The sequence below is a fragment of the Nannizzia gypsea genome, genomic scaffold, assembly GCF_000150975.2.
Source record: "Nannizzia gypsea CBS 118893 supercont1.10 genomic scaffold, whole genome shotgun sequence".
Lineage (NCBI taxonomy): Eukaryota > Fungi > Ascomycota > Eurotiomycetes > Onygenales > Arthrodermataceae > Nannizzia > Nannizzia gypsea.
Window position 1 is genome coordinate 302,749 of NW_003345192.1, and position 17,117 is coordinate 319,865.

The 17,117-nt window shown below is 49.6% G+C and overlaps 5 protein-coding genes across 5 annotated transcripts; 3 read left to right on the plus strand and 2 right to left on the minus strand.

Annotated features, from left to right (window-relative positions):
- Positions 1-12: 12 nt before the first annotated feature.
- MGYG_08716 (hypothetical protein) lies at positions 13-7,822 on the plus strand (the record flags this gene model as incomplete). The annotated part of the gene is made up of 3 exons (XM_003169120.1): positions 13-649; positions 707-1,352; positions 1,414-7,822. The coding sequence occupies 3 exons, from the start codon at positions 13-15 to the stop codon at positions 7,820-7,822; spliced, it is 7,692 nt and encodes a 2,563-aa protein (XP_003169168.1).
- A 438-nt stretch (positions 7,823-8,260) lies between these two features.
- On the minus strand, positions 8,261-10,269 carry MGYG_08717 (hypothetical protein; the record flags this gene model as incomplete). The annotated part of the gene is made up of 7 exons (XM_003169121.1): positions 8,261-8,692; positions 8,768-9,093; positions 9,155-9,556; positions 9,615-9,697; positions 9,773-9,886; positions 9,959-10,029; positions 10,123-10,269. The coding sequence occupies 7 exons, from the start codon at positions 10,267-10,269 to the stop codon at positions 8,261-8,263; spliced, it is 1,575 nt and encodes a 524-aa protein (XP_003169169.1).
- Positions 10,270-12,857: 2,588 nt separating this feature from the next.
- MGYG_08718 (hypothetical protein) lies at positions 12,858-14,334 on the plus strand (the record flags this gene model as incomplete). Its single annotated transcript, XM_003169122.1, has 4 exons — positions 12,858-13,214; positions 13,284-13,511; positions 13,579-13,721; positions 13,797-14,334. The coding sequence occupies 4 exons, from the start codon at positions 12,858-12,860 to the stop codon at positions 14,332-14,334; spliced, it is 1,266 nt and encodes a 421-aa protein (XP_003169170.1).
- A 260-nt stretch (positions 14,335-14,594) lies between these two features.
- Positions 14,595-15,047, minus strand: MGYG_08719 (hypothetical protein; the record flags this gene model as incomplete). The annotated part of the gene is made up of 1 exon (XM_003169123.1): positions 14,595-15,047. One exon carries the CDS (start codon positions 15,045-15,047, stop codon positions 14,595-14,597), a length of 453 nt encoding a protein of 150 aa, XP_003169171.1.
- A 1,134-nt stretch (positions 15,048-16,181) lies between these two features.
- On the plus strand, positions 16,182-17,108 carry MGYG_08720 (hypothetical protein; the record flags this gene model as incomplete). Its single annotated transcript, XM_003169124.1, has 4 exons — positions 16,182-16,299; positions 16,355-16,523; positions 16,578-16,725; positions 16,779-17,108. 4 exons carry the CDS (start codon positions 16,182-16,184, stop codon positions 17,106-17,108), a joined length of 765 nt encoding a protein of 254 aa, XP_003169172.1.
- Positions 17,109-17,117: the final 9 nt, after the last annotated feature.

A 17,117-nucleotide genomic window follows, 5' to 3' on the forward strand; every position in this document is an offset into this window, starting at 1 on the left:
TGCATCGACACAATGCTTGAACCTATTGCTATCATCGGATCTGGATTTCGGTTTCCAGGAGGCGCCGATACGCCCTCGAAATTGTGGTCCGTTATCCACAACCCCCGTGATTTGAGCAGCAAACCGCCTGCTTCTCGCTTTGATATAGACGCCTTCTACCACCCGGTTGGCACACACCACGGTACCACGAACGCTACTAAATCCTACTGGCTGGAGGACACAAATAAGAGCAATGTTGCCAAATTCGATGCTGGATTCTTCAATATCCAGCCTAGTGAGGTGGATGCCATGGACCCCCAGCAACGTGTGCTAATGGAAGTCGTCTATGATGGACTTTGTGCTGCTGGGCAGCCGATGGAGAGATTGCGAGGCTCTGATACCGCTGTTTATGTCGGCCTAATGTCCGATGACTGGAGCACCATGTTGACTAGGGACTGGGAGACGCTGCCGAGATATACCGCTACAGGTCTCGAGAGAGGCATTGTAGCAAATCGTGTATCTTATTTCTTTGACTGGCATGGTCCCAGCATGACCATTGATACAGCATGCTCTAGTAGCTTGGTTGCCCTGGATCTCGGCGTCCAGGCTCTACGAAGTGGCAAGTCTAAGGTCGCAGTTGCTGCCGGCACAAATCTCATACTAAGCCCAGGTATGCCCTTACACCTCTCACTTAATGCTAGAAAATTCTGACTGATTTTCCTTTTAGCAATGTACATTTCCGAGAGTAACCTTGGGATGCTTTCGCCTACCGGGCGTTGCGCTATGTGGGACGCTTCCGCAGATGGATATGCGCGAGGCGAAGGTGTTGCTGCAGTTGTGCTAAAAACACTCTCCCAAGCCATAGCGGATAACGACCCAATTGAATGCGTAATCCGGGAAACCGCCGTGAATCAGGACGGTAAAACTACTGGTCTGACTATGCCCAGCAACATCGCACAGACAAATCTTATCCGTGAGTGTTATGCCAGGGCAGGGCTAGATCCAGCGAACAACCTAGAGGATAGACCGCAATTCTTCCATGCTCATGGCACGGGTACTCAGGCCGGCGATCCGCAAGAAGCGGAAGCTATTTCGAATGCGCTTTTTCCCGCTGGGTCCCCTGCTGACAAGATGGCAGACAAGCTGCTTGTCGGGTCTATTAAAACTGTCATCGGCCACACTGAGGGCACAGCTGGCCTGGCCAGTGTGATCAGCACATCTTTGGCGCTGAAATATGGCATTGTTCCTCCGAATCTACACTTTGCAAATCTAAGTGCTAAAGTGGCTCCGTTCTTTAAGCACCTGGCGATCCCCACTGCTCCGACCCCATGGCCTGTCAAGGAAGGGCAGGTGAAAAGGGCGAGTGTGAATAGGTAGGTGAACCTCCAAATCCGAAGGTAGTTACGCTGTTATACTAATAATCACCCTTGACAGTTTTGGCTTTGGAGGCACAAACGCCCATTGTATTTTGGAGCAGTATATCCCGGAAAAAAAGGCTATAGCCCCCGTTTTTACACCTCTGACTTTCTCCGCTGCGTCGGAGGCGGCACTGCGGGAAATGTTATCCCAACACCTTGATTATCTCACGGGAAACCCAGAAACGGAACTTTCCGATCTCGCCTATACTCTACAACATAGGAGGTCTACCCTATCATACCGAAAAGCCATTTCTGCAATGACCGTTCAAGATGCCATTACGTCACTAAATGAGATTGTCCACCCCCAGTCGGATAAAGAAGAACTTGGAACCAGATTTGGGATTGTTTCTGACCCAAAGATAATTGGCATTTTTACTGGACAAGGTGCTCAATGGCCACGAATGGGTGCTCAACTCATTGAACTCTCCCCATTTGCGGCATCCCGTATATCTGAACTAGACGCTGCTCTTCAGAGTCTTGTATCCCCAGGAGATCGACCTTCCTGGACACTCAAAGATCAACTTCTTGCTGGGAAAGACACTTCACGTATAGCTGAGGCTGCTCTCTCCCAGCCCCTGTGCACGGCTGTTCAGATAATCCTCGTCGATATTCTCCGAGCGGCAGGCATCTATTTCCGTGCTGTGGTTGGCCACTCATCTGGCGAGATTGGTGCTGCCTATGCAGCCGGCTTTATATCTGCACAAGACGCCATACGTGTTGCCTACTTCCGCGGTGTACACGCTCGGCTAGCATCTAGCCCAAATAAACATGCCCCTCGTGGAGCCATGATGGCAGTTGGCGCTTCAGCGGAGGATGCCCGCGCCTTCTGCTCCGAAGAAAGGTTCGTCGGAAGGCTTCAAGTTGCCGCGGTGAATTCAGCCTCCAGCGTGACCTTGAGTGGTGATGAGGACGCTGTCACTGAAGCCGAGGAGATCTTCAAATCTCGAGGCATCTTCGCCAGGAAGCTTAAGGTTGACACCGCATATCATAGTGCTCATATGGCATCGTGTTCTGGCCCTTACTTATCGTCACTGGAGGGATGCTCTATCCAGCCAGCCACACCGCAAAAGACTTCACCCACTACTTGGTTCTCAAGTGTCTATGAAGGCGAGCCAATGACTAGTGACAGATTAACTAACCAGTACTGGGTTGACAATATGTGCAATGCCGTACTATTTGCTGATGCGCTTTCGAAAGCGCTAAAAAATGTTGGTGAATTCGATCTTGCTATCGAGGTTGGCCCACACCCTGCTCTAAAAGGACCCGCAACAGCCACTATTGGCAATGTCCCATATAGTGGGTTACTCTCCCGTGGACTTGAAGACGTGACGCAGGTCAGCGATGCCCTTGGCTTTGTCTGGACTCGACTTGGCTCTGGCGGTGTTCGATTTTCTGAAGTTGAAACTCTGCTCTCTGGCATCCAAAGTAGGAAAAGCTTGAAAGACCTGCCTTCATACCCATTTGAACACCAACGCAATTATTGGACGAATAGCCGCCTGGCCAACCATTTTAAAAACAGGCGGGCTATACATCTCCCTAACCCAGTTCTGGGAGCTCCATGTTCTGAGGCCACTACACCCGGAGAGTTTCAATGGAGGAATTTCCTGCGCCCTAATGACATGCCTTGGCTCAAGGGCCATAGGCTGCAAGGGCAGACTGTTTTTCCTGCCACTGGATATGTGAGCATGGCAGTCGAAGCTATCAAGGGCATCATCTTTGATAATGGGGCTGATAACACCGTCGGCATGATAAAACTGACTGATATTGGCATCCCTCGAGCAATCGCGTTCAATGATGATGATTCCAGTGTCGAAATTATTTTCAGCATGTCTTCAATCGATATCTTAACGACTAGTATTACAGCTGAATGGGCTTGCTACTCAGTGGCTGACGGCGGTAATATCCTGTTGAATGCCAAAGGCAAAGTTTCTGGCCAACTATCTTCTGCTAAACCTAATACCCTACCTCTAGTTAAGGCGAAGGCTTTCAACCTGGTTACTGTTCCAGACGATCGTTTCTATGCAAATCTTTCCACAGTTGGATATGGTTACTCCCATCCATTTACAGGCGTGTCCGATATCCAACGAAAGTCTGGTTATAGTATCGGTACACTCTCTGACCAATCTGGCTCTGAATGGGATGATAAGCTGGTCCTTCATCCTGGTATGCTTGATTCTGCCCTCCAGACTGTTTTTGCGGCTTGGTCATATCCTGGTGATACCCAACTATGGTCATTGCATGTTCCGGTTTCGATCTCCGCCGTGACGATAAACCCATACTTCACAATGCTAGGTGCCGGTGGCAAGCAGGGAGCCATGAAATACGAAACGTTCATTCGAAGCAAACAGCGCTCCCAGATTATTGGAGACATCTACTTAAACACTGAAGATAGATCTCACACTATTGTGCAGTTCGAAGGTGCAACACTAGTTCCGTTCTCTCCTGCCACTCCGAAGAACGATCTTCCAATATTTTCTCATTTCCAATATAAACTTGCCTCACCGGATGGACAACTGGCCGCTGAGGGCGAAACAGTGACTGAATTTGAAGTCCAGATGTATAAAGACATTGATCGTGTTTCCTACTGGTTTGCACGCCATGCCTCTATATCCATTCCTCTAGGGGAACGGGATGGTTTACTCCCTCATTTCCAAAAATACCTCCAGTGGTGCGACCGGATGGTTGGAATGGTTAGTCGAGGCGAAACTCCGAAGGTTGGTCCAGAATGCAACGAAGATTCTCGTGAAGACATTGGCAAGATTTTGGCCCGGTACGAGGGTCGAAAGGATATTCGCTTTGTTGAAGTGGTAGGGGACAATCTGATACCCGTAATTCGCGCTGGAAACTCTATGCTTGAACACATGAATCAAGATGGCCTTCTCCGGGCTTTTTACGAGGAGAATGCCATATGCGCTGGGCCAACAAGCCGTTGGCTCGCTCGGGTTGTGTCTCAAATCTCTCATAGATACCCTGGCCTCAATATTTTTGAAATTGGAGCTGGTACAGGTGCAACTACATCCTCGGTACTCCGTAACCTCAACGGTGCTTACTCCTCTTATACTTTTACGGATATCTCCAGTGGATTCTTTATGGCAGCAGAAGAAAGATTTGCCAAGGAAAGCGGCCGTATGACCTTTAAGGTATTCGACATGGAGAAGGGCCCTGCAGAGCAAGGCTTCATCGAAGGCTCGTACGATCTAATTGTGGCTGTGAATGTGCTTCATGTGTCTGCTGATATGGAGGCTTCAATGTCAAACATACGTCGTCTGCTCAAGCCTGGTGGATTCATAGTAGTGGGTGAACTCACTTCTACTGACCTCCTGTTCAGCGGTATGACTGTTGGAACTCTCCCCGGATGGTGGATTGGTGCTGAGACAGGCCGCCCATGGGGACCGTTGCTTACCCTTGACCAGTGGGATTCAGTCTTGAAGAAGACAGGGTTTTCTGGAATTGATACGGTCACGCCTAATATCGACTCTTCCCTCCCTATTAGTGTATTTGTTGGCCAGGCTATCAATGATCAAGTGACACTTCTCCGAAACCCACTTGCTGTCCAGAAACATCCTGTCGGCGTACGAACTGACGCTCTTGCCATTATTGGAGGGACTATGGACCGGGTGAAAGAGCTTGGAAATCAAGTATCTGGCGTCCTATCCCACCGTTTCCCTGTTAAGGAGTTCTTCAATACCGTGGAAGACTTTGCTTGCTCGGATATGGCTAAATCAGTGTCTGTTTCTGGGGCAGTGTCAATTCTTTCCCTCACAGACCTTGACCAGCCGTATCTTGATGGCCTGACTGCGGATAAGTTTAAGGCGCTCAAGACATGTGCAACGGCTGGAACTGTGATCTGGGTAACCTGTGGATCCCGTGAAGATACCCCCTATAGCTATATGATGATGGGTTTTGCTCGCACAATCAAGAATGAGAATCCTGACTTGAGTTTACAATTATTCGACCTTGATTCCAAGTCCGCAAACGGAGGTATTGAACCAGAAACTGCGGCTACTCTGGCCGAAACACTGTTAAGACAACGCGTACTTCAGAGCTGGGGTATTGATGACGATACCTTGCTGTGGACCGATGAGCCAGAGGTGTTCATAGAAAATGGAAAGCAGATGGTTACAAGGCTGCTGCCGGATTCTGAGAAAAATATGCGCTATAACTCACAACATAGGGAGGTCTTCACCGAAGTCAATCCCATGACGGATACTCTGGAACTGGTAGGAAGCGGCCATGGTCAAGAGCGGGCTTTGGAGCTTCACAAAGTGTCTCCATTAAGGCTACCAAACATCCCTGAGGCCAAATATCGCACCTTGAGAATCACTCACTCTCTCCTTCAGACAGTTGCCGTAGGAGCAGCAGGGTTCTTCAGACTGTGCATGGGTGTCGATGTCAATTCAAACGAAACGATTTTGGCACTCTCAAGTTCACCAGAATCTCCAGCCAATATTCCAGACCGCTGTTGTATTCCTATTCCCGAAATTCTTGATACAAATACCTTAATCTCTATAGCGTCAAGCATTGTGGCTGAGCGGATCCTTTCGTTCACTCCTGAAGGAGCTATCCTACTTGTGAATGAGGCAGACTCCGCGTTAGAGTCCGCTATACACAGGAAGGCCAGTGCTAAAGGTGTCAAGTCTGTATTCACTACCGCTAAACTACGACAGAATTCGAACGGCAACTCACTATTCCTTCATCCAAACTTCCCTCGACATGTTATCAAATCCATTATTCCGGAATCTACGGCCGTTTTCATCCATTTCTTGCGAGGAAATTCGTCTGATGCTGTCAGAGATTCCATTATTCCGTGTTTACCAGCTGCCTGCCTTCAAATGAACGAAGATGCTCTTCTAAGCCATGAAATCACTGGAGGACCCAACGTTGAACCATTGCTAGATCTATCCCAGATTCTACAGAGTGCGCTAGATGACACCAAGGTTACATCCGACAATGGTCCTTGTATCTCTCTAGAGTCTATATCTTCGATCGAAAGTCTTGGAAAGCCTCTGACCGTAGTGGAATGGACTACCAGTACGTCCCTTACGGCCAAGGTCCAACCTATTGACTCTGGTATGCTATTCCGAGCCAACCGTACCTATCTCTTCGTCGGCATGGCAGGAGAGCTCGGTCAGTCTCTTTCTGGCTGGATGATTGCCCACGGAGCACGGAATATTGTCCTTACTAGCCGCACGCCGAAGGTGAACCCAGCGTTCATAGAAGACATGAAGAAGAGATATGGAGCAGTTGTTAAAGCCATGTCTCTCGACATAACGTCTCGCGAATCCCTTCATTGTGTTCACACGGCTATCAAGGATACCCTGCCCCCCATTGCGGGTGTTATGAACGGTGCTATGATCCTGGATGATGAACTGTTTTCAAAGATGTCTTATGAACAGTATACGCGTGTTATCAATCCCAAGGTTCTGGGCACTCAGCTGTTGGACGAGGAGTTCCATGATGACAAAACGCTTGACTTCTTTATTGTGGCCTCTAGTATTGCATCCGTCATTGGTTGGAGTGGCCAAAGCAACTATTCCGCAGCTAATGAATATATGGCTTCCCTTGTCTATAAGAGACGCAACCGTGGAGTTGCTGCATCCGCCATGAGCATCCCGGCGGTCCTTGGAGTAGGATATGCGGCAAATTCGATCAACTTCGACTTTGACTACTTCCAGTCAGTTGGGTATATCAATATCAGCGAGGAGGACCTACACATTCTATTCGCTGAGGCTGTAGTATCCGGCCGCCCGGGCCAAGCGTCTCAAGTGAAGGCCCAGGTTGCCATGGGAGTGAACTACCTGCCAAATGACTTCTTCGTCCAAGAAGCCCATAGACGAGATGTCAAGTTCAACCACTTCATCCTCCGTGAAGAGACTGGCTCAGAGATTCAGGCTGTCAAGGCTGGGGTACGTGTCCGAGTTCAACTACAGACCGCCAAATCTGAGCAAGACGCCTACACAATTACTCGGGATGCATTCTTGGCTCACTTAAAACGTATGCTACGGATGACGGAAGAACAGAAACTGGAAGACTCCATTGCCCTTGTTGACCAGGGTGTTGACTCACTTGTCGCAGTTGACATTCGCTCTTGGTTCCTCAAGGAACTGGAAGTTGACATCCCTACCCTCAAGATACTTGGAGGCGGCTCAATTGCCGACCTAGTGAAGACTGCGTTAGAAAACATGTCGCCCATCCAGGAGGATACTCCCGAGAGCTCGAGCTCGTCTCCCCAGCAGGGGCTCATTCTGCCAAAGTTGGGCCCACTGGCTCTATACCGAGGAAAGAGACCGCCAGCTCCTCACCGTCGTCAATGGGAAGCCCAGTACTTACTCCCGGGCTCGGAGACTCTCCCTCGCTCTCTGACGATGACTCTATTCCCACGCCTCTGCCATCTCGAGCTGATTTTGTTAAGAAAGGTGATGTGAAGGGCCAGGGGGAGCCTATACCTACCATCATCGCTTAAAGAACGTCAGGTCTTCGTAGAGATGTTCGCTAAGTTCATCCATAGGCTTACTCCTTTATATGTTTTGCAAGTTTACTGTTTATTATGCGTTTATTTACAATCGACTCTTTCATCTTTTAACAACTGTCTTTTAATAGACATTCTGTATATAATTTCATTATAGCTCAACCACAGTATCTACAGCGCTGACGCACTTTCACATATATATGTACCGGTGAAATTTTGTTTGTTTGTAGTAAAGGTAGGTAAATATTAGACTTGATTGCTAATGACCTAGTCATATCTATACACTTTAAAACAGCCGCCGTATTGCATCAAAGATGGAAACAGTTCAATAGCTTTTCACATAGTAGTCATTAAAATCGGTCATTAAAAACGAACAACTGGTAGTGACAACCCCCTACAGACCGTTTCGGGGTAGTTTTGGGCCTACATAAGTTTTATGGCCACGAACGATATAGTACACAATTCCGAAGGCGACGACCAGGCCATAAACAGGGCCAGAGTAGTTCATATTCTCGGCATTGACAGGAACAGATGGGGGGAAGAAAGCAAATATGACCGTTACAGTGGTATATATGACGGCGATGATGTTAATCGGTAGACCATACCGGCCAAGATTCCATGGGCCAAACTCGATTGGGACATGAGTCAGTCGCCTATGGATCATGACGCAGATGACGATAACGTAGGAGGACATGTATCCAGAAACGACCAGAGAGACAACGGCAGAGAATGCAACATTCGATCCGATGCTAATCAATCCAAGGAGGGCATTGAGTACTCCAGTGAGAGCAATTGAGTAAAGAGGGATAGATCGTTTGCGGTCGATCTATCGCAGTAGTTGATAGTTAGCAGGGCTTCTTGAATATCAAAATTTAAATTTCGTCGTGTGTTGTTTAAGTACCTTTCGCAGAATATGGGAGAATGGCAGGCCACCATCACGGGCAAAAGCCCAGGCCTGCCTTGATGCGGAGGCCATGAAGTTGAAGTTTGCAACAATGTAAGTTGTAATTAACAGAGAGGTTAGAACTGTGGCGGCTGTGTTTGACTGGGTGGAGTTTCGGAATAGCTCGATGAAGGGGACCTTAGTTTCGGTGTTGACGACCCTGTCTATGTCTCCAATACAGAACAGAATGACAAGGTACATCGCGAGTCCCATAGCGCCGTTGATGAACATGGTAAAGAACATGGCCCTGGGGACGTTGATGCGTGCATTTTGCACTTCCTCCGCTATCAGGTTGTTAGCATATGCAAGGCTGTTGCATGAAAGGAGGGAGGATAAATTAGTTACCCATATGACATGCGCCGTCGTATCCAATGAACAAGACGGCGCTGGCCGACTGGCCAATAAGCCAGGATAGGCCACTATTGCTGTAGCCGGAGATGTTTATGAATTCTGTGAAGACAAACTTGGCGGAGCTGATAGGAGCAAGGTGGACCAGGGGTATCATGATGGCGAAAAATCCAACGACGTGAATGATCAGGATGACTCCTTCAACCCCAGGTAACCACTTTACGAGAGAAACGTTGACGGATAGGGAGAGAATGAGGACCGCATACAGCATAAGGGTAGCCTGCCATCTCTCTGGTGTGTATTCGGGGTAGTTGAGTTTGACGACCCCCTGAATAATGGTACCACCGAGGTATGTACCGGTGGTAGAGGCAGACTGCCACCCAAGCACAGAAAGCCAGCCTAGATAGATTTAGCTACGAACCCGATACAGTCAGTGTAGCCCAGACGGGGTGCTCACCAGTCAAGAAGCTGAGAAATTTGACCTTTCCTGGGGGTGCAAGAAGCGATGCCCAGTAATACTGTCCACCGGAGATAGGGTACCTTTTGTTTCAAAACTTAGTAACACGGCCTGGCAAGGTGAACTATATCAATAGAGCCGTAAAGACAAACACTTACATCGAAGCCATCTCAGCCAGAGAGGCGCATGTTGCCAGCGATCCGAAGAAGGCCAGGATGAAGCCGTAGACCATGGTAACCGGTCCTCCATTGATGTACGCAGTGAGGAAAAATCTAAAGGCAAATACATTAGCACTTCTTTGATCGCTTCCCTCCGCGTTAGTTATGACACCAACAACAACATACGGAAGACCCGATTCCCATGTCCCCATGATACATGTTGTGAATCCCAATATTGTCACTAAACCGAATCGTCTCTGTTGCGCAACGTAAGGTGGTTAGCCTCCCTTTTCCAGGCCAAGCCAGCTTCCTCAGATATCCAACAATTACAATACTTGAAGCATACAGACCTTTGTTTCTTGCGCTACACCCAGCTTTGCCATGTCGGCAGCATCCTGATCTGGCCGTGCGGCTGCTTCTCCGTCATAGTTGTTGTTGTTGACCGGATGGTGCTGGACCTGAGAAACGATCTTTTCCTCTGATTGTCCCAGCGCCATGGTGACGAGTTCCTCAGTCTCTGCGTGGTTTCCGTCGCAGTGAGTAGAATGACTGATTGACTATCCGCTGGTAGAACAAATCCGGTTCTGCGAGCGGCTTCCGGGAGTGAAAAGGAAGATCTCAAAAAGGGACCAGAGTAGACGAAAAGGACGGAGAGAAAAGTAGACGTGGTGTGGATTTCGGGAACTGCATGTAGGGCTCCCCGGCCAGCTTCTGTTTCTTCCCTTGAAGGGGACCAGGGTAGGATATTATCGTCGCAACCGATTTATGATTTGTGTATAGGTACAGGCGACCCTGCTGGTTGCATATTTGGGCGCCCTGTTGCGATCTCAATATGCAAGGTAGCTGGTTCAGGGGGCAGACTCAGCACCCTTTTCTCAATGACCGGCTACAGTTTATGCCTCTCTGGCAGAGTAGTTATAGTTGCTCTGCACAGGTTTAAACACCGAAGCTCAGTCCATGAACGTCTCTCGAACCCTTGCCCCCATGATATGTTTCACCGTGGCCAAGCTCGCTGGCGCTTCCATCCCGAAAAACCCAGAGTACAAGCCCCTCTCACACTATGCGAGTTGCAAGCAAGCCACAGACGAGGGCGTCAGGAGACTGGACAACCCGAGCCGTTTAGCTCTCAACATGTTTTCTAATTTTCTAGAGATCCGACGCTGCTTGGCGGCTTCAGGGATTCTTCCTTTTGCTTCTCGTTCTTCCCCCTAGTGCATTGGACGAGGGGCGGCTCACGGCCTCTTTGCTTGTCTTGCCCCCTGGGCGATGATAATGACGGAGTAAAGCTTTCTCCGTATTCACCATCGACTTGTGCTTCTATCATAGGCGGACTGGCCCACCACTGGGCTATTACGAAGCGCATGAGGGCCGAGACTCAGACGGTTGCGCTCTTCCATGTCTGTTGAAAGATGGACAGAGTAGTATTGATTTGGCCACTGCGCTCTTCAGCTGGGCCACGATCTGGATAACTAATACACTCGATCGGCGGTTGGTATCCCGTTGAGTCCTTTCCAGGAGCCCAGGAAAAAAGCCTTGGGCTGATGAAGGCCTGTCTCTGGAGTAACGAACTTGCCATGGAGAGTCAAAACAAGCTGCGAAGAACTGGAACTTTCCAACTCGCTCCCCAGAATGACGGAATCAGTAGTGAACTCAGTCAAGCTGGTGCTGCCCAATGGCATCTTCTCCTGCCGGGGATCAGAGCGGAAAGGGGGATAACTCGTCTCCATCTCGACTGGAGAACAAATCCTCCATGCGGTTTAGCTGCAGGTCGAGCGTCCATTCTGAAGCACTTTTGTCAAAGGCACATCCCTGACAATATTTACTTGACTGCGTTAGCTCAAGCAGAGATGGGTCCCCACGCTATCAGCACGGGTATGTGTGGGAGGGCGTTCTGTTAGCCATTCCTGTATGGTTGATACCAATACAATTCTCACATATACATCGCTATTATGGGCCGGAGATCCATGTCCGCCAGTTAGCGTCCTGAATCCGCTGTCGTCTGGGCATGGCGTTCGTAACCGATACGGGCCAGAATTTCAAGATCGCCCGACAGTCAAACAACCAGCCCCCCAATCCACCGTTTTGCCCTCGGATCTCTCTTGGTAAGGTCAGGAAGCTTCCTATACGAAGCAGAAAGAAGAAAGGATTCCCCTGAGTGCAGTCTCACGCCAACGGTGACTTTCTTTTCTGGCCACACTCTCGGGAGAACCGGTGGCTATCGCTTCGCTTTTCTCGATCAACTTAGCTCCAAGTGTCAGAATAGCCTAGCCTGGCCATTGTCAACTATTGCCGTCGGCTTGGTAAATTAGCCCTCGCTCGTAACAGAAAAGACAGGGTAAGACAGGGCAAGACAGGGCAGGGAACTGGGGTGGCTTGCTCGCCCAGGCCTCGAGCCCTGTTTGGCTGTGTGATGAAAGGATCCTTTCTTTCTCCTGCGTCCCTCCGCAAAGCTCAGCCGGCGAGAGGCTCGAAGGGCCGCTGCCGCTGCCGCTTCCGCTTCCTCGCGATTCGGCATCTAACATACTCCGTACATGTACCGTGCAGCATAAGCTGATTCCAAGGGAGGTTCTGACATCTGGTTTGGAGTCTTGACCTATAGGCGGGCTGCCACCTTTTGCAGTGCAGGAGGATGAAGATTCGTTCCTTTTTCCTCCTTCGTCTTCCTCTGATTCTGTGTCAACTCCCCTGAGCAAACCTTTTCCGTGAAGCCCGGTCACTCTCGCTCTCGCACGCCACATTTGCCAGGCTTCGTTCGGGAATCGACGTGCTGGCTCTTGGGCCTCCCAGATCGTCAGTTCTTCACTTTTTGACTTCTGCTGCTTCGTCTCTTTTCTTTTATCTTTCGAAGCTGCTGTACGGAGTATGCGCATTTGAAACCGTTCAACGCCGGTGTTTTTCTGTCTAGAATCCAGTGTTGCTTTCCTGTATAGATAGTTAATATCCCGTCCCTGACCTGTCCTGCATCAGCTGCATTGGCCCATGGATTTTTATCTTTCATCATTTTGGCATCGAGAGCCTCTCAGCCTCCCCGTCAAGACTGATTGCATACATTGACAAACCTCTTCGACTTCTGTCGTCCTGAGCTATGCCGGCTGATGGCGTGAGACACACGGTAGTGACGCCCGATAACCATGGGCCCATCATCCAGATCGTGAGCTGGTTCGCCATGGTGGTGATGATTCTGGCCACCGCGCTGAGACTGGCAGTCCGGTATCTGACATCCCATATCCCGGGAATGGACGATGCCATCGTTGTAGGCTCCATGGTAAATATATCACCCCAGAGGCGCAACATCAAGTTGGATGTAGTTATTGGAATGAAGCTGACTAGAGCGCAGCTTGTCAATATCGGCGGTGTCATAGCCATATCCATGGCAGTCAATCACGGCCTGGGACAGCGCGAGTCAAAGCTGACTGAAGCCCAGATCTCAAAAGCTGGACAGGTATGCCGGACTGTGTCCAGCTGTTTCCTTTCCGCTGGCTCTTAGCATATTCTAACATGGCAGAGATAGGACGTGTTTGTCTCATCGATAATGTATATCCTGGCCATTTCCCTGGCAAAGCTCTCCACTCTCAGTTTTATCGAGCGCGTGGTGCCAGCAAACAAATATAGAGGCGGGATCAAGGGCTCCCTGATCTTCCTGCTGGCTTGGACAGTGATAGCAATCATTGTCTATGGGTTCCAGTGCAGCGCCTCTGCACCTTGGGATCCGCGTTCCGATGCAAAATGTTTCAACATAGTATGATATAATTATCCTCCGCTCCTCGATTATAGATGTATAACCTGCGCTAATGCATCGTTTCTAGGTCGCTTTCTGGTCTGCCGCCACAGGAATAGATGTGTTTACTGACCTCTGCTTGATCGTGGTTCCGGGGTGGATTGTATGGGACTTGCACATGAACAAGACGCAGAAGAGGATCGTCTTTGGCGTGTTTGCCAGTCGTGGAGTGTATGTTTTTCTCTACCTCGGTCTTTTGTGACCATCGGTAGCTTCTATCTAACGCGTGTTCAAAAAAAAAATTAGTGTGATAGCAGCGTCTATCCTTCGAGCAACATATTTCAAGGATATTGACGGCCACGGGGATCCCATGTTCGACAGCGTCCCCTACCATGTTACAACGCAGTGCCATGCAATGCTGAACACAATCATTACCTGTCTCCCTGGCTTCAAACCCTTCATGGACAGGGCAAATACGGGTCTACTCAGCATCTCATTTAAAAGCCGCTTGGCAGGCGGAGTATACGATAACACTTTTACCGAGTATGCCATGACAAGTTTGAGGCGCGTGGTCAACCCGCGTGGAATTGGGGCATCAGGACAGCGGCAGCTCAAGAGTGTCAAGGGCTCAATACAGAACAAGTTTGGGGGTACTCAGCGATCGTTTAGACCCGATGACTACAGCCAACATGCGGATGCTTTCTCAGACAGCAGGATCCTTAATGGAGGCCCCTCCCAGACTGAAGACGAAGGGTCCGATAGACTCATCATCCGGTATACAACAGACTGGACAGTCCATGTGCAGGATGAGCACCGCTCGAATTCTGATGCAACGAGTCGATAACACTAGTTTGCTCTATTGCCTGTCGGTATTTCATTCATATGATGCATGTGCGATGATATTCAATATGCCTCTTTATCCCTTATTATACCCATTGATTCTTTTTGAAACTTGTACATTTATGACCAGTCAAGGTGTTCTGGTGTTATGGGAGCTTTACTACTTTATTGCTTAAAAAATCAACCACGCGGCGGTATACATGTTCGTTGATTGCAAAAGACTGGATTCTCCCTCAGCTGTTCCTCTATTCGGTCACATTAAACTCAAGGCAACGGTATGCTGAAACACTCCACAGACGCCACAGTCCGGGCCTCATTTACTGTCGGCTGTCCTAGTACGTACATGGCCTGAAGACCTTGGTACTTCCCCCCAACCTGGATTATCAACCTAGTGTTCTGAGTCGCGCCTGACCCGATACCGCTTTCTTCGATATAAAACGGCGATCCGTCGCTCGCATGGCCGTAGGCGTAAATATACGCCATCTGCGCTTTTGCACCGTTCTCGCCCTTGACGATAATTGGGGAAGCGACACCACCTTCGATTGTGGCATTGAAAGCTGGGCCTTGGATGGTTCCACCGGTGATAGGCTCAACGATACGGACTCCGCCTTCGAGTAGGGGAATTGGGTCGAGGGGCTTTGCGAGGTTCACCGTTGCGCTGAACAGATAGGTTGGCATGGGGACTATGACGCCCGCGGGAACACTGGGAGTTGACATTTTGAGGATTCCAGATACGGCTGTTTGATTTTCACGTTTCTTGATATGAATATGAAGAGTGTGGGCGGAATTTTTGAATAGGGGCTGCCTGTGTCTATACTGTCTTCTAAATAACAGCAGCTATCAATTTAAATAGTTGGAGCCTGTGGGCTCTTCACCTACACCTCTTTGCGGCCAACCCTTCTGCATCGGTTCAGAGTATGAATTTCGCCGGCTTTCCTTTCTCGTCAATTCCTCCGACTAAGACAAGTTCCGATTCCGACCAGCCTAGCTTTCGACGGAACATTCGTTCAAAACAAAAAAATGATACGCGAAGATGTCTTCCCTAGCGATTTTTCCAGGTTATTCCTTCCCTTTCCTTTTCCTGTCGATTTCCAGAAGTGTGCAGCCCCAACCGTGTGGGTTTCTTCTTTCGACACGCAAGAATATACAAAGGACGGGAAACACATTAAAGTATTTTAAGCTTAAAAGTTGTGCCGCTTAAGGTTGGCTCCACTTGACCGTCCGCTTTGGGCGCTCCGACCATCCGACCGTTGCGCCTCGTCAGAGTAATTAACCGAGCAGACTAGATTCCTTTGATCCGGCCTGTCTTACCACTCTAACCACATAATTCGTATGCTTAAGACGCATGGTGCATGCCCCCAATGCAGGTCCGGCGGTCGGACGGTCGCTGCCACTCCAGCAAGAAGCTCCGACGCTCTAAACTCCGACGTGGCCGGGAAAGTGCTGCTGTTTTGGTTGCTCTTCTTCGGCCTTTTTCTACTCCGTGCCTTGGCTGCAGCGAGAAGCCGGACTACTTGAACACGTCTGGTCCAGTCGAGAAATCGGTAGCTGTCTATCCAGAGAAAGGTTACTTGCTATAGTTGCAGGGTCAAGATGTCTTCGCAGATACCAGGAAGAGTGTCGAGACGCGCCATCCACTCTGCTCTCAGGGCGTACCCGGCTGCCCTATCACCAGCATCAGATACCTCTGCTTTAGCTATAAGATCGCCATCACCCTCTCGCCCTCTAGCAGCGCCCCTGTCACAACCAACTAGGACTATCTCGACCTTGCAGACGGCCAACACACGGACTCAGCAGCTTACGAAGACCCGTCTATCTCCCTCAGTCAGGCACTGTCTACGAGCCGCTGCCATGTCTACCATGCCTGCTACTCACGGTCATAACGAGGCCTGTTGTAATATCCCGCCAGTTATAACGTCGGGATATGTCCCCAAAGGCTCATATGAAGAGCTTGGAGGCCTGAAGACATGTACGCTTGTTCACGAACCAGGGGAGCGCTTCATGGCTAATCAGTCTTTATATAGACGTCACTGGATCCTCTGACGCAACCAAAGGTATCGTCGCAGTGTTCGATATCTTTGGATACGTCGACCAGACCGTTCAAGGAGTCGACATTCTCGGAGCCAGCAACACTGGCACTTATAAAGTGTTTATGCCAGACTGGTTCAAGGGGAACTCATGCCCAACTGAGTGGTAAGGCGATCGCCCTCTTGTCAAGAAGATGACAGCTCACGTTTAAACTGCTAGGTACCCGCCGGACACTGAACAGAAACAGAAAGATCTTGGTGCTTGGTTTGGGAATAACACCCCCCATGGTGTTGCTGATGCACTACCAGGTTATGTTGAGGCCCTGAAGGCAGCGAACCCTTCTATTAAATCTTGGGCCCTCATCGGCGTAAGTCCGCTATTCCATTCCTATCACAAGGGCCACTGACTCATGCCATTTAGTACTGCTGGGGAGGTAAAGTCACTGAACTTGTGACTTCTCGTGACTCTAACCCATTTTCCATTGCTGCGGGTATTCACCCAGCCATGGTAGACCCCGCGGGTGCCGACAAAATCCGGGTGCCGTATGCGCTTCTTGCATCTCAAGAAGAGCCAGCCGATACCATCAAAGACTTTGAGAGCAGATTGAACGTTTCACACCATGTTGAGACCTTTGATGATCAGGTTCATGGCTGGATGGCCGCGCGTGCTAACCTCGCCAACCCTCGATCCAAGGAAGAGTACATTCGTGGCTACAAGACTATTCTTCGTTTCTTTAACCAACACTGGTGAAAAATGTAG